This window comes from Balaenoptera ricei, chromosome 4 (genome assembly GCF_028023285.1).
Source record: "Balaenoptera ricei isolate mBalRic1 chromosome 4, mBalRic1.hap2, whole genome shotgun sequence".
In the NCBI taxonomy this organism is placed as follows: domain Eukaryota; kingdom Metazoa; phylum Chordata; class Mammalia; order Artiodactyla; family Balaenopteridae; genus Balaenoptera; species Balaenoptera ricei.
This window is the reverse complement of record NC_082642.1, coordinates 24060177-24080588: the sequence shown is the minus strand read 5'-3', so window position 1 is coordinate 24080588 and position 20412 is coordinate 24060177. Positions and strand designations below refer to the sequence as shown.

Sequence of the window (20412 nt, the reverse complement as noted above, 5' to 3'; positions counted from 1 at the left end):
ATAAGATGGTTTATCAGTGCGGTATCTCAATGGAACAGAATAAAAAGCTTAAACACAGATCCCCACTTAACAGACCCTTAATAAATGACAGGGGCGGCAGTGCAAATCAGTAGAGAAAGGATGGCCTATTCAATAAAAAGTTTGAAAACAAGTGATTATCCACATGGATAATCTGAACGCTTCTTATCAAATAGAAAAATCAACTCCATGTGGACTGAAGACATAATGTGGAAAGAAAGGCAAAACTTTAAGACTTCTAAAAAATATACATAAAAATAACTTTATGACCTTCAGATAGGAAAACTTGTATAAAATAGAAAACCACAAACCACAAAATAACAGATTGAAAAATCCAACTACTTTAAAATATTTGTCAAATAACACTCAAAAAGATGCTCTACCTTATTAGCAATCAGTTATACAATTAAAACCACAATGAGATCCCACTTTACAGCCATCAAATTAATAAGAATTTCAAGTCTTATGGGAAATTCGAAATGTTGAAAGGATGTGCAACAGGAATCCTTATTATTGTTCTAGTATAAAGTGGTAAACTAGAACAAACACTTCAGAAAGCAACATGCATTATGTAAGAAAGTGGAAGACGTACATATCCCAGGAATCAGCCATGCCCACCTTAGAAAAATTCTTACTCATGTGCACAGAGACGTACATAAGAACAATCTCAGCAGTACGGTTTGTACTGTATCAGCAAAACAACAAAGCAAAACCAAAAAAAACACAATAAAAATATCCTTAGGTGGGAAAATAGATAAACTGTGGTATGTTCATATACCAGTGTGGTACATTCATAACCAGTTACTTGGATGAGATGAATATCTCTCATGCTGAGGTTAGGATAGCAAAAGAGTACATACCATGTATCACTTATGTAAGTTAAAATACACACAAAACAAAGTAGTGTATATATTACTTACAGATATATACACGTTGTAAACCACAAAGAAAATGGGAAGGGGTTCACAGGAGAATTTTGACCAAGTAGAATATTTTATTTTTTCTAATAGCTAGATTAGTGGTATAAGGTTACTCATTAAATTATTCTTTATATGTTTTTGGATGTATTAAATACTTCATAATAAATTTTTTAACACCTTTATCGGAGTATAATTGCTTTACAATATTGTTTGTTTCTGCTGTATAACAAAGCGAATAGGCTATATGCATACGAATATACCCATACCCCCCACCTTCTTGCGTCTCCCTCCCACCCTCCCTATCCCAACCCTCTAGGTGGACCCAAAGCACAGAGCTGATCTCCCTGTGCTAGGCAGATGTTTCCCACTAGCTATCTATTTTACATTTGGTAGTGTAAATATGTCAATGTTACTCTTTCACTTCATCCCAGCTTACCCTTCCCCCTCCCTGTGTCCTCAAGTCCATTCTCTTCATCTGTGTCTTTATTCCTGTCCTGCCTCTAGGTTCATTAGAACCTTTCTTTTTTTTAAGATTCCATATATGTGTTACCATACGGTATTTTTCACTTTCTGACTTACTTCACTCTGTAAGACAGACTCTAGGTCCACCCACCTCACTACAAATAACTCAATTTTGCTTCTTTTTATGGTTGAGTAATATTCCATTGTATACATTGCCACATCTTCTTTATCCAGTCATCTGTCCATGGATACTTAGGTTGCTTCCATGTCCTGGCTATTGTAAATAGTGCTGCAATAAACATTGTGGTACATGACTCTTTGAATTATGGTATTCTCAGGGTATATGCCCAGTAGTGGGATTGCTGGGTCATAGGGTAGTTCTATTTTTAGTGTTTTAAGGAACCTCTATACTGTTCTCCATAGTGGCTGCACCAATTTACTTTCCCACCAACAGTGCAAGTGGGTTCCCTTTTCTCCACACCCTCTCCAGCATTTATTGTTTGTAGATTTTTTGATGATGGCCATTCTGACCAGTGTGAGGTGATACCTCATTGTAGCTTTGATTTGCATTTCTTTAATGATTAGTGAGGTTGAGCATCCTTTCATGTGCTTGTTGGCAATCTATATATCTTCTGTGGAGAAATGTCTATTTAGGTCTTCTGCCCATTTTTGGATTGGGTTTTTTTTGATATTGAGCTGCATAAGCTGCTTGTATATTTTGGAGATTAATCCTTTGTCAGCTGCTTCATTTGCAAATATTTTCTCCCACTCTGAGGGTTGTCTTTTCGTCTTGTTTATGGTTTCTATTGCTGTGCAAAAGGCTTTACGTTTCATTAGGTCCCATTTGTTTACTTCTGTTTTTATTTCCATTTCTCTAGGAGGGGGGTCAAAAAGGATCCTGCTGTGATTTATGTCATAGAGTGTTCTGCCTATGTTTTCCTCTAAGAGTTTTATAGTGTCTGGCCTTATATTTAGATCTTTAACCCATTTTGAGTTTATTTTTGTATATGGTATTACAGAGTGTTCTAATTTCATTCATTTACATGTAGCTGTCCAGTTTTCCCAGCACCACTTATTGAAGAGGTTGTCTTTTCTCCATTGTATATTCTTGTCTCCTTTATGAAAGATAAGGTGACCATTATAGGCAGGGGTTTATCTCTGGGCTTTCTATCCTGTTCCATTGATCAATATTTCTGTGTTTGTGCTAGCACCATACTGTCTTGCTTACTGTAGCTTTGTAGTATAGCCTGAAGTCCAGGAGCCTGATTCCTCCAGCTCTGGTTTTCTTTCTAAAGATTGCGTTGGGTATTTGGGTTCTTTTGTGTTTCCATACAAATTGTGAAATTTTTTGTTCTAGTTCTGTGAAAAATGCCATTGGTAGTTTGAGAGGGATTGCACTGAATCCATACATTGCTTTGGGTAGTATAGTCATTTTCACAATGTTGATTCTTCCAAAGCAGAACATGGTGTATCTGTTTGTATCATCTTTAATTTCTTTCATCAGTGTCTCATAGTTTTCTGCATACAGGTCTTTTATCTGCTTAGGTAGGTTTATTCCTAGGTATTTTATTCTTTTTGTTGCAATGGTAAATGGGAGTGTTTCCTTAATTTCTTTCAGATTTTTCGTCGTTAGTATATAAGAATGCAAGAGATTTCTGTGCATTAATTTTGTATCCTGCTACTCTACCAAATTCATTGATTAGCTCCAGTAGTTTTCTGGTAGCATCTTTAGGATTTTCTATGTATAGTATCATGTCATCTGCAAACAGTGCCAGTTTTACTTCTTCTTTTCTGATTTGGATTCCTCTTATTTCTTTTTCTTCTCTGACTGCTGTGGGTAAAACTTCCAAAACTATGTTGAATACTGGTGAGACTGAGCACCCTTGTCTTGTTCCTGATCTTAGAGAAAATGGTTTAAGTTTTTCACCTTTGAGAAGGATATTGACTGTCGGTTTGTCATATATGTCCTTTATTAAGTTGAGGTAGGTTCCCTCTGTGCCCACTTTCTGGTGAGTTTTTATCATAAATGGGTGTTGAATTTTGTCAAAAGTTTTCTGCATCTACTGAGATTACCATATGGTTTTTATCCTTCAATTTGTTAATACTGTGTATCACATTGATTGATTTGTGTATACTGAAGAATCCTTGCATTCCTGGGATAAACCCCACTTGATCATGGTGTATGATACTTTTAGTGTGCTGTTGGATTCTGTTTGCTATTATTTTGTTGAGGATTTTTGCATCTATGTTCATCAGAGATATTGGCCTGTAGTTATTTTTGTGACATCATTGTTTGGCTTTGGTATCAAGGTGATGGTGGCCTTGTAGAATGAGTTTGGGAGTGTTCTTCCCTCTGCTGTATTTTGGAAGCATTTGAGAAGGATAGGTGTTAACTCTTCTCTAAATGTTTGATAGAATTCGCCTGTGAAGCCATCTGGTCCTGCACTTTTGTTTGTTGGAAGGTTTTTAATCACAGTTTCAATTTCAGTGCTTGTGATTGGTCTGTTCATATTTTCTGTTTCTTCCTGGTTCAGTCTTGGCAGGTTGTGCATTTCTAAGAATCTTTCCATTTCTTCCAGGTTGTCCATTTTATTGGCATAGAGTTGCTTGTAGTAATCTCTCATGATCTTTTGTATTTCTGCAGTGTCAGTGGTTACTTCTCCTTTTTCATTTCTAATTCTATTGATTTGAGTCTTCTCCCTTTTTCTCTTGATGAGTCTGGCTAATGGTTTATCAATTTTGTTTATCTTCTCAAAGAACTAGCTTTTAGTTTTACTGATCTTTGCTATCGTTTCCTTCATTTCTATTTCACTGATTTCTGATCTGATCTTTATGATTTCTTTCCTTCTACTAACTTTGGGGTTTTTTTGTTCTTCTTTCTCTAATTGCTTTAGGTGTAAGGTTAGGCTGTTTGTTTGAAATTTTTCTTGTTTCTTCAGGTAGGATTGTATTGCTATAAACTTCCTCCTTAGAACTGCTTTTGCTGCATCCCAGAGGTGTTGTGTCATCGTGTTTCCATTGTCATTTGTTTCTAGGTATTTTTTGATTCCCTCTTTGATTTCTTCAGTGATCTCTTGGTGATTTAGTAGTGTGTTGTTTAACCTGCATGTGTTTATATGTTTTACAGATTTTTTCCTGTAATTGATACCTAGTTTCATAGCGTTGTGATTGGAAAAGATACCTGATACGATTTCAATTTTCTTAAATTTACCAAGGCTTGATTTGTGACCTATGATATGGTCTATCCTGGAGAATGTTCCATGAGCATTTGAGAAGAAAGTGTATTCTGCTGCTTTTGGATGGACTGTCCTATAAATATCAATTAAGTCCATCTTGTTTAATGTCATTTAAAGCTTGTGTTTCCTTATTTATTTTCATTTTGGATGATCTGTTCATTGGTGAAAGTGGGGTGTTAAAGTCCCCTACTATGACTGTGTTACCGTCGATTTCCCCTTTTATGGCTGTTAGCATTTGCCCTATGTATTGAGGTGCTCCTATGTTGGGTGCATAAATACTTACAATTGTTATATCTTCTTCTTGGATTGATCCCTTCATCATTATGTAGTGTCTTCTTGGTCTCTTGTAATAGTCTTTATTTTAAAGTCTATTTTGTCTGATATGAGTATTGCTACTCCAGCTTTCTTTTGATTTCCATTTGCATGGAATACCTTTTTCCATCCCCTCACTTTCAGTCTGTATGTGTCCCTAGGTCTGAAGTGGGTCTCTTGAAGACAGCATATATATGGGTCTTGTTTTTGTATCCATTCAGCCAGTCTATGTCCTTTGGTTGGAGCATTTAGCCCATTTACATTTAAGGTAATTATCGATATGTATGTTCCTATTACCATTTTCTTAATTGTTTTGGGTTTGTTATTGTAGGTCTTTTCCTTCTCTTGTGTTTCCTGCCTAGAGAAGTTCCTTTAGCATTTGTTGTCAAGTTGGTTTTGTGGTGATGAATTCTTAGTTTTTGCTTGCCTGTAAAGGTTTTAATTTCTCTGTTGAATCTGAATGACATCCTTGCTGGGTTCAGTAATCTTGGTTGTAGGTCTTTCCCTTTCATCACTTTAAACATGTCCTGCCACTCCCTTCTGTCTTGCTGAGTTTCTACTGAAAGATCAGCTGTTAACATTATGGGGATTCCCTTGTATGTTATCTGTTGCTTTTCCCTTGCTGCTTTTAATATTTGCTCTTTGCATTTAATTTTTGATACTTTGATTAACATGTGTCTTAGCGTGTTTCTCCTTGGATTTATCCTGTATGGGACTCTCTGCGCTTCCTGGACTTGATTGACTACGTCCTTTCCCATGTTAGGGACGTTTTCAACTACAATCTCTTCAAATATTTTCTCAGTCCCTTTTTTTTTCTCTTCTTCTTCTGGGACCCCTATAATTCGAATGTTGGTGCGTTTAATGTTGTCCCAGAGGTCTCTGAGACTGTCCTCAATTCTTTTTATTCTTTTTTGTTTATTCTGCTCCCTGGCAGTTATTTCCACCATTTTATCTTCCAGCTCACTTATCCGTTCTTCTGCCTCAATTATTCTGCTATTGATTCCTTGAGTATTTTTAATTTCAGTAATTGTGTTGTTCATCACTGTTTGTTTGCTCCTTAGTTCTTCTAGATCCTTGATAAATGTTTTTTGTATTTTCTCCATTCTGTTTTTGAGATTTTGAATCATCTTTACTATCATTACTCTGCATTCTTTTTCAGGTAGGTTGCCTATTTCATCTTCATTTATTTGTCTTGTAGGTTTTTACCTTGCTCCATCATCTGCAACATGTTTTTTTGTTGTGTCATTTTTTTTTTTTTTTTTTTTGATGGGTGGTGCTGTCTTACTGGTTGTTTGGCCTGAGACGTCCAGCACTGGAGTCTGCAGGCAGTTGGATAGAGCCGGGTCTTGATGCTGAGATGAGGACCTCCGGGAGGTGTCACTCCAATTAATATTCCCTGGGGTCTTATGTTCTCTGTTAGTCCAGTGGTTTGAACTCAGAGCTCCCACCACAGGAGTTTGGGCTCAACCTCTGGCCTGGGAACCAAGATTCCGTAAGCCTCATGGGGAAGGGGAGGGAAAGGGAGGAAAGGGGAGGGGAGGGGAGGGAAGGGAAGGGACGGAGCAGTACAATATCAGAGAATAAAAAACAAAATACAATTAGAAAGATAAAAAATATATTAGGAAAAATAAAACTATAATTGAAACAACTGCAACAAGGTAAAATAAAACCACAACAGAAAAAAAAAAAAAAAAGGGTTGGGGGCGGGAACAAGCCAAAAGGAGAGAAGAATAACAAAGTATAAAGAATAAAAAAATAAGAAATGCTGCCCACAACTCTTTACTGGCAATTTTGCTTACCACACTGAGAAGACTACATCCTGAGATGGTAGTCTACAGTGCAGCATTATACCCATCAAAGAGCACAATTACCAAGTAAGAGGCATTTGTTACAAGATTAAAATAAAAGCTCAGGGTGTTACAAACTCACACAAACCAAGTGATTCCTGTGTATAAAACAGATCTAAGAGGAACAAGTGAGTTGAAGAGAGAAGAGGGAGTCAGAAGGTCCAGAATCCCTTAGCCTTGCCTGTTTAAAAAAAAGAAGTAACACACATAAAACTTCAAGGGAAGAAAAACGTAAGTTTAAGTAAATTCTAGAGAACCTGGCAGAAATCACATATGTATGTATTCTGCTACCAAAATATTTTAATGACTGTAAACACTAATCACTCTTTCTTACCTATGGTTGGGTTATTAGTCGCATATTGAGAGAGCAGATCTTCATCAGCTTCCTCATGCTTTTCATTAGGAGCAAAGTCTTTCTTAGAGAAGCTGCTGTTCTTCCTTTTTAAAAGGGTTGTTTTACTTTCAGGTTGATCTGAAACTGGAATTTCCACTGGCTGGTAGTTAGCATGGATATATGGCTCTTCAGGAAGCATATTACCTTTACTAAAACACTCTAGCAACCATTTTGCTCCCACTACATGAGGCCTACAAAAATAGTACATAGTTATATATTAGTTTAAACTATAAAGACCACAATCCCACTTGCCATGCAGTTTACATAACTGCCGGGACATGCAATTTAAAAAAAATTATTACAGCGTAGAAATTGCTTTGAATTAAAAACTGACAAAACCTGTGGGCTGATTTATCCCAAAACTGCTTCAATTCATCATCATAATCTCCCACAATAACATGAGTTACATCTTCATTGAGCTGATTAAAACGAACTCCACCTCCACTGTTAATAAGTCTTCTCAGTTTATCTAGCTTTCTGCCACTAAAACCGCAAAGATAGATCTGCAAAGAAAGAAAACATTTACTTTAGATTAATATATTTAAAATGGCTTATTTCTCTCAATAGAAACCTATTTATTAAAAGCATATATCTAAATCCATTGTGTGTAAATAAGACAACTCTTGTTTACATTTTAAGATACATTAAGAAGTGAAGTATATTCTGAAGGTTTGAATTTTAAAGTATTCTTAAATTTTATCATTTCTTCACAATCCCATAGCATTATTACCCTTTACAGTAGACACTACTTGATAAGTATTCTGAGGCTTTAAATAAAATAGAAGCCAGAATAATTCAATTATCTTCTGAACATTAGTGCATAGCAATTTCTAAAATCAGGTAGCTTCTTAAATTGGTCTTACCACTTTTAAATTTTAAAGTAATTACAGAAATAAACTGGCGTTGAACACTTGAATTCAGAAAAGCTAGGTTTAAATTTTGGTTCAGCTGCCAATGATTAACCACATGACCACCTCAAGATACTCAGACTCTTTAAACCAATTTTCTTACTTATATACTGAGATATCTTTTTCACAGAGTTGATTAAACAAGAAAATTTAAGTCAAAGAGCTAAGCAGAATGCTTAGGATGATACGTGAGCAGTAACTTATTTTTAACTATCAATATGTATATATATACTTTTTGAGGCACGGATGGGGTTATGTATATATTTAAACCAATTTAATCAATATAACAATCTTCTTCAACTCTATTTTACATAACGTGTCTTTAAAAAACTTCTTAATGACCAATCTATTCCTAACTGCATTTATATCCCAAACTAAATAACCTCCATCACTAGAATACACTTTAACAAAAATGAGGAATCATATGTTTTTCTGTAAGAATAATTAAGTCATATCCAGAATTAGTATAGTCTAGATAAAAGATTATACAACACACTTCCTGTTCTGCTAGTAAACTGGTAAGTTTTAAAAGTATAGAAAGGAAGGTAATTTGCCCAATTTCCTTAACAATAAAGTTAAATCTTTGCTACTCTAGAATTAATGCTTAGCCTATTGATTCTACAAGCAAGAATATATTAAGTATTCAGTTCTAGAAGATATATATGATGATCCCATCAAAGGCACTTATAAGATAGTTACTCAGACACTAAAAAATAAAATAGCCCAAGAGATATTAAACAAAGCAGTGCACCTAATGGTTAGGAATATAGGCTTTGGAGTAGATGTCTGGCTACTTAATGTCTGTGAAATTCTGAACAGGAACTTCAGTCCTCTAAGTATCAGTCTCAATATTATCTGTTTTAGAGTTATTTGTGGGAATTAAATGGGATTATATATAAAACGTATCAACAATGTATATGAAATAATTAGCACAGTGTCTATCATATTATAAACACTTAATAAATGATAGCTATAAATAAAAATCCATTAAGTGGTTCAGAAACTAAATGCTCTCAAAACACAGTAGATGGAAAGATTAAGGTAGTTATTAGGAAGGTTCAGAGAAGAGTTGAAAAAAATGATATGAACTTTTAATGGATGAGAGATGAAGGTACATCCCAGGCAGAGAGCCCCTAACAGCTAAAAGATAGACATGGTCTAATGAGTGCATCTGCTTAGCTAGAGTGGAGGGCTTATGTAAATTAGGAACAAGCCCAACTCTGAAGGGTCTTCAAAGTGAAGCTACAAGTACTAAAGTATATTATCACTTACTGCATTTATTACATGATAAAGACATACCCGACAACCATCTAATAAATCTTCAGGTGCCTCAAATGCACTGACATCCAGATTTTCAAGTGTAGTCTCCACTTTGCTATTAAGAGCTGAACTACATATCGATTCATTTATGCAACTTGCACTGATGTTGGAAATATCACTGACCTCTGAAAGAGTACGACCTACATATTAAAAACAAAGATGTAATTTATGGAGATAAAATAATTGTGATTACGTATTTTCCTACACATGAACTTTTCTTATACAAAAAGAGCCATGAACAATTTCTAAAGTAAGATTCAAATGCTTTTACTGAAATCTTGGTGGCAAAGTATGAAAAGGGAAAATGAAACTAATTAAGGCTCATATCTTATTTAAATGAAAATATATTTAATACATTCTCTTAATAGTGACTTGCTTCCAATAAAAATCTGAAGTTGCTGGCTTTAAGGTCCAGGAAAGTTACATTTGAAAAAAAATTTATAACATTTGTTAAATTGCCAACATAATACCTCCAAAACAGAAATGGTTTTAAATTTTTATGAATAGATGATCTACAACAATTGCAGCAAACTAATAAAGAAAATGTACTAATACCTGCATGCCAGTCAAGTTTTAAAAAATTAATTCTCTTAAGTCTTTATTAATATTCTTAATTTCTTTAATAATCTTGCACATTACATGAGAGTATGAAAGTTCGCATTCATTATAAAAAGAAATATCAGGAGTTCTGGACTAATTTTTAATACAATTTGGTTATTTTATTATACAATTATACCTGGAAGCATAGCAAGAAAAGATGGAATTCCCTACTGTATCTCCCTGATCCTATTAACAAATCAATGCTTACACAGAAAACTGACTGTCTTAAAACTGACTGTTTACTTTAATCCGAAAGAGACTTACTATCAGTTGTGTTGATCTGGCCAGTAGGAGTTGAAGTATCAGGCATAGTCTTTGTTTCTGGTCTAGGCTCTGTCTTATATATGGATTCATCCTGACAAAAACCTTTCTCAACACTGTCAAAAAACCACTGCACAGTCACACAGTGTACATTCCATCTCCTGGCACATTCATATTTTTGACCTATTATGTTCATTAAGAAAGAGAAACAGAGAGAGAGAGAGAGAAATGCAAACCATTAAAATCTTTGCAGAAATATTTAAATGACAGGTTATAAAAAAAATCTACCTGGGACAAAATTAAAGTTACCAGCAATTACTCTTACTTTTAACAGTATGCTATACAGTGTATTAAAAGGTAATATATTAGGTTATTGCTCAATTATATTTTCTATGTGTTGTTAAATACACATGCTATGTGAGGGGGTTTATCTTTTACAAAACTGCACAGAGACAGAGGCAACTGTGGGGTAACTCAATATTTTTGAGTACAGCCTCCATCATTTAAATTCTTTAAACCATTTTCTTAATCTGTAACATGGGGATAACTCACAGAACTATGTGGTTTAATAAACTGTATAAAATAACCGTGAAAATTATAAATGTCTGCAATATAAAAAACACCAACTTTCAAGAAACTACTCCTATGTCAACAGGATTCTACTTGAAGTCCAGGATAGAGAGGCAAATAGTTAAATAAGTCATATTAAAACTACGTATCTTTTTTTACCTTACAACAACTTTTTAACACAATGTATTTTGAAATGGTATAGAGAAACTGAGGACAACATATAGTAAACAACAAGAAAGGTTTCTTTGACATTCTTGAGAGCTGAGAGATGTACTGTCTTCAGATTCAGAAAACCAATAGCAGTTATCAACTTTACTCAATATCATAATTGGCCATACCCAAAGTTCTCACTTAAAGACAATTATTAATTGATTTTAATTTTTTTCCCTAATTTTACTTATTTAGGGAGCTTAATAAAACACAGTATGGATATAAAAAGATATAATAAAAATATTAATAAAACTCTGCTCTTATCAATTTTTATATATTTTAAGAGTACTGGTAAAAAAAAATATTCTCCAGAATAAAGGTTATAGAACACCAAAATTAACTGCAATTTTAAAGAATTCTTCTTCTTGGTAATATATTTTTCTTCTTTTAGTTGTCTCATGTTCTGCAAGGTGCATCTTCAAGTTAAAACTTGTAGTTCATTGAGTAAGGCTGATTCATTCAATTAAAAACTAAGCCAAGCCTTTAAAATTTATAATTAGAAAGAAATGTAATTTAGCGACATCTATTAGCTTTCTTGTTATTCATCCAAATCTCTCATCTCTTAAGTACTGGGTAACCGTGTGGGGACTTTAAAAAAAAAAACCAAAAACAAAAGATCTGAAAATAAATTTAGATAAAACACCACTGGAAATTTTTGTTTTTTAATATTTATTCAATGACCTGATAAAGACTTGGGAAGTCATGTAATTTTTCTGAAGATTATAAACCAAACTATGTTTGCAAGAAAAAAAATCATAGCAGATTTATGACATGTCAGAAGTAAAAGGTATTCTATAATGATCTTAAAATGTTAAATAGTAGAAAATGTTGCATTTGTTCATTTGGGAAACAGTTTTACCTTTTGGTTCTTGCACAATGAGGTGTGTACACTCATTCATTTTCAACTGTCCCATGTATTGACCTCCATGCTTAACTGTGAGTTGCTGAACTGCTTTCCTGTCTAAGCTACGTAAGCCAGTGACACAGATTATACAACCAAGAAAAATAGGACACTTGAAGTCTTCCATGTTTACATCGGTATATCTAGCTATTTTTCTGGGGAAAACAAACAATAAAAAAGAAAAAACATTAACATATTAAATATACCAGATAGTTTAAATTTTACCAGAAGAATAATGACAAACAACAGAAATATCACTAATGCTTTCCTCATTTTTTAGGATTTTAATCATTATTAACAAAAGGGAAACTGACAAACACACTTCAAATGATATTAACTGTTCATCTAACTCAAACTATGTCTCTAATAAAAACTAATGTTTCAGAGTCTCTCAAATAAAACTGTTTTACGGGAAAATATGTATTTCATTAACTGTAAATCCATGCTGGTCAAAGTGGTTCATTTTCCAAAATTATAAGTCTAAATTTCTACCTAAAAACCCAAAGGTTCTTTGGTTGCTTACTAGAAAAACAGACTTTTAATTCTTCCATTATACTATACAAATAATAAGGAATGATTTTTGGCAGAATGCCAACAAAAATATCATTATCATTCTGTTGCCATGCTAGGCCGATGTGCTGACGAAACAGGCTAGGAATAAGGATGCCAACGTGGAGACGTGTTTAGGATGTCCTAGATGGTGTTGAAAGGAAGACTGGAAAATGCCTGTTTAATTCAAACAGTGGTACCTTGACTTATTGGTTGTTAATCTAATTCTAATGGAAACTCAATTCTATCCTTTGAAATAGGCTCTAAGTTCCATGAGGGCAGGGATGCTGTCCTGTTTTGCTCTCCACTTACATCTGATGCCTAACTCAGGCCAGGTACATAAAATTGGCTCAGTTAATGTTTACTGAATGATCACATCTCAGTTAATGGCTTATATGTGTTTATATTCAACCTTAAATATGTCCCTTTTGGGAGGGAATACAAATGCCAAAGTGGCTAAAATTTACTCTCCATCTTAACAAGTTGACACAGTACTGAAGGATAAATGCAGCATAAAAGCTACAGTTGCCACACTGATTTTCTCAACTATTTTATAAATGTTTACTTCTGAAAACCATTTTATTATCAAAGCATTTCTTACCTTGTAGCTAATACTAAAGCCGATAGCCCATTCCACCTATCAACTTATACCTTGATAATAAGAGCTTGTAGATTATCTTTTGTTTTCATTGGAGAGAAGAGTAATGATCCTATTTTTGTCCCCAAATAACAAATCCAAAGAGGATACCATAAAACCTCCCCTATGAAAACCCACAATGTGCCAAAATGATTGAATGTATCATTTATTCAAATCTAGAAAATATCTGAATATCTTTCTTACTTCTCTTGTGACTTCTCCCAAAGTGTTTTTATCCAAGAAGGAAGTAAAATAGGTTTCTTCAGGTTTGCAGCAACTAAATACTTTTTGCTACCAACTTCTCCTGCAATAAGGTGAGTTACTGATATGTTAAGGTCTCTGTATACGCGTCCACCCATCATTTGTACGTATTTATGAACTTCTTCCTGTAGCCCCAAAAGAAAATATATTATTAATGCTGAAACAAACACTATGTCTTCCATTTTTTTATACAATATCCCATAAGCACCTTTTGTTGTTGTTAGCTTGAATGCACAAATGTTTCTCACCACTATAAAGTTAAATAATTAATGAAATTACTTTTTGGAAGATAAAGTATAAATTTTAGAATAATTACCTTTATATACGTTATTTTCCTACATTTATCTTTTGCAACTCCATGAATTTAACTATGTTGGTTCTACAGTAAACACTATATATTTTAATATACTACATACATATTGATACTTAAAAATATACAAATTATATATAGAATATATAAAAACATACATGTAAATCTCAATCCTTTTTTAAAAGATTAAGTAACTATGGTGGAAAAATGTGACTCAAAAACAAACAGAAAATTACACAGGGAAAAAAGTGAGTTTCCTTTTTAAATCAAAACAAAAAACTTCAACTAGCCAGTCTGCAATAAAAGATTCCACTGTATTCAATTTATTAAAAAATAAAATAAGATATACACTGTCATCTTGACTTGGTTATTGGTCATAAACACCAAGTGCAAGGTCTTTCAAAATATCCCCTACACAGTGAAAAGTTAAGTGTGGAAATATAATACATACATATTGACCATATTCCACTCAATACCGCAACACCTACCCTTTTATCATTTTCCAGGCTTGTACAAGATATGTTTACATCAGACATAACCATGTTATAAACTGGATGTTCAGCTCTTGGGACACATCGTTGGTGGTGCATACAAAATATGACTACTTGAGGACCAACAATTCTGCAGCCAAGCTACAAAAACAGAGAACGTTTACTAAGTAGAAAAAGACCTCCGGTCTTATAAAATTACATTTTGTAATACTGTATTTACCAATTCTTTACAGAAGTTGATGACCACTGCAGAAAAACCACCAAATTGTTACAAGAAAAAAAAATAACCATTATATAATTTCTCAGACACACCACACGTTAACATACACACACAAGCAAATCAAACAATGCACGCTATCAAAAGAAATAAGCTCCAAAAGCCACACTCACTCAAAATTGCCATTAAAATTTTAATCTCTGAAACAAACACAATCTTAGCAATAGGGGATATGAGTAACAGTCTTATGCCATAATAATTAGGAAATATCTACATTTACTTTTCAAATGAAGCACCCAGCCAATGAAGCAGTTAAAAAGTGTTGAGAGCCCAACTAACCCCCCTCTAAAAAACCTATTCTGCTACAAAAAAAGTATAATCCTAGGCAGTTCCTACATTTGTTTAAATACTTTGTTTGCAACTCAATGTCTTTCCAAGGAAGACACACAAAGTCTTCTCCTAAGGTATCACTTTCATTGATAACTGAGAAACGTGACAATCTTGCTCAACATCAGCACATCCAACCCAGACTAAAAAGCCTACAGCTGCCAAAGTCACCAAAGCATGACCGATGTAAACATCTACAAGGTAAATGATTATTGCTATCTTTTTAGTCAGTCATAAGAAAACTGAGTTTTCGATGCTATTGATTCTATCTTACAAGCGGTGTTATTTTCAAAAGGAGGGTAAGACCAACAATGCTTTTGGCAAAGGTGGGCACAGACCTTCCATATACTGTACAGACAGTACTGCATCTACCTACTCTTCTATGTTTTCTTCTCCTTCAAACAAGAATCACTTCTTTGAAATCTGGATGGAATTACAGCCAGTTTACTTTTATTTCAATGCTTCTCTCTTGTCCAGACACCAAAAAAGTAATGAGTCAGTAGACTCTAGAATCAACAAAAAGAAATAAGATGGCTCAATGGTATATTAGCAATGCTCGGCCCCCAAATGCTTCCTTTAGCATATAATTTTTCAGACCCTATACAAAGTACAGGTACTAAAATTCAAGAGCACATAGGAAAGACAGTAAATAACCAAGGATTATGTTGAAGTCTTTTCCTACTCTACTATTTTTCCCTAATATATCTTGCAATCAAACTGAGTTTAAGTACAGTAGAACTTCATCAATAAAATGCTTCATTACTACAGGGTTAAATTATTCTAAGTGAAGTTAAATTTCCTGAAATATAAAAATTACATACTAACCAAAGCCTACTGTAATATGATTAACCTTGAAAAATACTATTCTGGTCTTCCAAAACCAAAGGATTCTTCTCAATTCATAATTTGCAAAATACTTCATGATCAGTAAAGAACTTACGTCTACTGAAGCAAAAACAAACCAAAAAACAGACTACCTGAAAGGACACACTAAAAGTTAGCAAACCTTTTTGAGATGATCAAAGACTTTGCCACTAAAAGGGTCACAGATATAAAGTGATCTGTCATTCTCCTTCATTTTCAATGCCTCTTCTTCTGTAATAATCTGAAGATATTCTTCTGATTGGAACTCTTTTATTGACTGAAAGAAAAAGAATGCATATGCAATAATTCACCTGTATTTATGTCCTATGAACTCTATCTTTAAAATCCATCTCAAACCCAGCCCTTCTCCTATTGAAAGGAACCGTCATCTCTCACTAGACCTGGGCAGAAGTCTCCAAAGTGGTTCCTTCTCCCTCCCTTGACCTATTCTCTACCCAGCAGCTGGTAATCTTTTTAACAATACAAAAAAGGTCATGTCACCCTGCTCAAAACCTCCAGCAGCTTCCCACCACACTCAGAATAAAATCCACATTTCTTACAATTGCCTATAAGACCATAGAGTCTGGCCCCTGCCTGTCTCCCCACACTTACCTTCTTCCTCTAATCCCTTTTGCTCACTCTTCCCTAGCCACTCCTGCTTTCTTTTGCAACCTAGAACAAACTAAGCATGACCTCATTTAGAGGTTTTACTCTTTTTCCCGCTGCCTGGAATACTCTTCCCCCCAGGACTTCACCTGACTTACCTCACTTCAACCACATCTGCTCACATGTCACTTCCTCAGAGATGCCTTTCCTTATCACCCTTTTCTAAAATATTCTTTCCCTATCCCTCTAGTGTATTTTATGAAGAAAAATAGCATAGATATTATATATATATACACACACACACGTGTGTGTGTATATATATATACACACACACGTATACACATACTGTTTTTGTCTCTCTCCCTTCTAAGAATGAAAATTTCATGATCTATCTTGTTTGCCAAAATATCCTGGCTCCCAGTAAACACTCGAATATTTTCTGAACAAATTTTGAAGTCCTTACATTAAATACTTAGGGTGATCCTTTTAAAACGATTAAGTCAGATCATGTTACTCTTCCGATTAAAACCCCCCAGTGGCTCTCCATCTCACTGGAAGAAAAATCCAAAGTCTTTACCATGGCCCACAAGGCCCTTCATGACCTCCTTACTCTTACTCTCTAAAGCATACCTTAGCATTCTTTCCACATCCCTTGTTCACTACACTACAGCCACACTAAAGCAGGACAGACACCACAAGCACTTTCCCAGGGCTTGTGTATGATTATTTCCTCTGCCTGAAACCTTCCTCTGCAGATATCCACATGGCTCATTTTCTCACCTCCTTCAAGTATACTCAAATATCATCTTCTCCATAAAGTCTACCCTGATCACACTCCATTTAAAATAAATTGTAACCTTCCCTTCTCCCCCAACAAACAACCTCCAGAACACCTTAACCTGTTTTGTTTTTCTCTTCCCAAAGCACTTGGCACCTTTAACATATTATATAGTTTACTCATTTATATGTCTGATTAATGTCTATTTCCTCCAGCTAGAATAGAATGTAAGCTCTGAGAAAGTATGGATCTTTGCCTGCTCTCATCACTGATGTATCCCAAGTACTAGAACAGTGCTTCTTAGATGATGGACACTCAATAACTGTTTGCTCAATGAATGAACTTTAAAGAAAAACCTGCTACAACAGCATTCCTTAAACTTTAACGTACACAGGATCTTGTTAAAAAGCAGATTCCAACTGGTAGGTCTGAGTTGGGGTCCAACTCTCAGGCCATGGTGATGCTACTGTGGTCTGTGAGTACCAAGGCTCTACACTACCTAGATGATATAATACTGTACATAATGAGACATAGTTAACAATTAACAACAACAAAAGTGAAGTGTAAACAATATAGGACTGACTCAAATTTTTTCAACACACAAAGGTCTATGGTTAGTAGACAAAAAAAAACAATTTAATTTCCAAGAATAGTAGGTCCATCACTTTCAATAGAAATGTCATTAAAAATTTCAAGCCCCCCAAAATACATAATGATATACTAATATCAATTCAAAAATGTGTAACAATGAGATACCTACGCATGTAGACTACAGTAAAACTATTACGAAAATAAAATAACTATGACTAAGACAAAAAAGCCTAATAAATCAAAAACACTAAAAACAAAATGAATTCACAGCATCAAACAAGACATTTTCAAGTAGTCTTACCTCAAGAGCTTTAAAAAAACATTCAGAATTGTCTGAAGACTTTAAAAACTTCACAAATAACGGTTCTTTGTCATTTTGGGACATTTTTGAACTGTCAAAATAAAGGAACCATTAACAAGAACAAAAACACATTACATATTAAGTTAAATGTTTAAAGCACCTATTTTTCTGCGAAGACAAGAATGCCAAAGGACAAACATTCCGGCCTTGCCCATGAATTCACCCATTACGGTTTGTAAGAAACACTGGAATGTGGGCACAATCAAGGAAAAAGATGACAACACCAATCCTTGCAAATCAGAGAACGAAATTAATGTCGCTAAACTGAACACATCGAGGACCTTTGCTCTGGGGCTAAGTCCCCGAAGCCAATAGTCATTCAATTGCATTAAGCGTAAGGATGCTCAGAACGAATCGGTCCCTGCGGGTATCCGCGGCCCTCGAGGTAGGTTCAGCCCTCAGTAAACGGACTTCAAATATAAACATGAGAGCCAGCCAGCAAAGTCAGGTGCCTAAAAGGCCGGACGCTCTAGCTCCCCAGGTCCCAGGGAAAGGCCCGGCTCTCGGTCCAGCCGCAGTTACTCCCTCTCCGGCGTCTAAGTCCTATCCGCCGGTCCAGAGGCCGGTTACAAGGTCCGGAAACCAGGGCCCGGAAGGCCAGAGGCAGCATCGCGATCCCCCCAGCGGGGCGGGGGGAGGGAGCTGGGTCCTTACTCCGAGCCTCACTCACCTCCGTGGAGCCTGGGGGTCTCCGGGCGGCGAGTGGGGGGGCCGCACGGTCCGCGGGACGGCGGCTGGGGTCGGGAGCCAGCCCGGCACACAACCGCCGCCCCCAGCGGCGCCCCCAGCCCTAGCAAGCGCAGACCCGGAAATTGCCGAACCGCGACCCGACTTTCGCGCCAGCCGCGCGGACGCGCCCGTCCCTTCCGGCGGAAGTGACGCCACCGCAGTTGCGGGAGGAGGGCGGAGGCGTAAGCTGCGGAGGTGGGTGGAGCGTATGTCGCGATGGGCCGGGGGCGAGGGGTACCAGGAGCGTTGAGGTCGGAGACTCGAGGTCGGAGCCTCGCGATCAGGGCTTGCAAGCGCGGGCCTGTGCTCCGCTGGGAGCTGGCCAAGCGCCCACGGCTAACGGGTGGGGCCGCAGGCCAGAAGTGCCTTAGAGGAGGCCCTAACGTATCAAAAAATATAGGCAGGGAAAAGGTTTCCTTAATAAATATTTTATACTGAGAAACCATATATTATCATCCAGAACAACTCTGTGAGGCAAATAGTGGTATCTCCATTTTACAGATGTAAAAACTGAGGCTTAGGGAAGGTAAATGAAGTGTTCAAGGTCACAGTAAGTGGTAGAATTAAGACTGCATCCAAGTCTTTTTGACTCCATGGATTGGCGGACTGGATTCTTTTTCCTCCAGTATAGCCCGAATGTACTCACCCGCTACCACAGCCAAGAGGTCTAAAGGGAAGAAAGATGTCAGGATGACGTGAATTACACACCTGGTGCAAAGGGGTCTTTGCCAACTTCTTCAGGAGTGCCACCTCACCCCCTTCAGTGAGCATCTCATTTTCTTTCTCTGTAATTCCCCGAGTGTTGGGCATGTTCTGGGATGGAACCTAATGTTCAAATAGCACAGGTCAGGGGAGAGGAGGTGAAATAGGACTGTAGGGTCTCCGCTTATTGATGGCCAATGACAAACTACTTAGTTAGCGTTTTTCCTCATTTTATTCTTGACTACTGAGATTGAGAAAATCAGGACTTGAGTAATGTGACAGTTTCATGACCTGTCCTTCGATTGTTTTTAGTGTCTCAAGATGGCAAAGAGCGGCAGTGTGTGAACACACCTGTGGAACGTGAGTCAGAATCAGTACCACTGGGGCTCAAAGGTAAAGGCCTGTTGTCAGGGAGGGAGTGAGGAAAGCCTTACGAATAAACCAAAGTTATTAGACTTGTTAAACAAAAAAAAAGAGAGAGAGAGAGAGAGATGACCCTGCCGCAGTCCCTCGTGAAGGAGCAGGTCTATGGTGGGGCGTGTCACAGTGGACAGAGGGCTCCTGCTTATACCGCCTCTGCGCACTCCGCTCAGCAGTCCTCTAGAACACGGACATCGCTGGCCGCATCACGTCGATGGGAAAGTGAGGCTCAGGGACGGTGTGACTTGCCCGGGGCCCCACAGCCGGGAAGTGGCTGCACCTGGGTTTGAGCAGAGGCGCCGTGACTGGAACCCTCCTGCCCTTCCTGACCCACCGCAGTGCTCCCTGTCACATACCGCCACCCATCTCTGCACCGGGGCAGGAGCCTGTTGCTGACACTCTGGGGCCCAGTGGATGCCTTGGAGGAGGAGGAGGGGAGTCATAGATGCTGCTACTGAAGAGGAGGGGGATGAAAATGAAATCAGCCCTTTAGCTTTTAGTGGCTGGCTTTGAATAGCTGGGGAGTCGCCCTCCTCTTCAGAATAGGAGA

The 20412-nt window shown here is 36.7% G+C and overlaps 1 protein-coding gene across 4 annotated transcripts in view; it reads right to left on the bottom strand.

The window, feature by feature from the left end:
* Positions 1-18869, bottom strand: part of TOPBP1 (DNA topoisomerase II binding protein 1) — a 70302-nt gene extending 51433 nt beyond the window's left edge. For 2 of the 4 annotated variants that reach the window (XM_059920306.1, XM_059920309.1), the window contains exons 1-10: positions 18682-18869; positions 17952-18042; positions 15818-15952; positions 14205-14348; positions 13350-13531; positions 11918-12114; positions 10282-10461; positions 9397-9557; positions 7529-7692; positions 7130-7380 (exon numbers count right to left, since the gene is read on the bottom strand). In XM_059920306.1, coding sequence (XP_059776289.1) covers positions 7130-7380; positions 7529-7692; positions 9397-9557; positions 10282-10461; positions 11918-12114; positions 13350-13531; positions 14205-14348; positions 15818-15952; positions 17952-18035 — 1498 coding nt within the window. In that variant the 5' untranslated portion in view covers positions 18036-18042; positions 18682-18869. Of the gene's footprint in view, positions 1-7129; positions 7381-7528; positions 7693-9396; positions 9558-10281; positions 10462-11917; positions 12115-13349; positions 13532-14204; positions 14349-15149; positions 15318-15817; positions 15953-17951; positions 18043-18681 lie in introns of those variants that run through there. The other 2 variants (XM_059920307.1, XM_059920308.1) reach the window with 2 other exon arrangements.
* Between the last annotated feature and the right edge of the window lie 1543 nt (positions 18870-20412).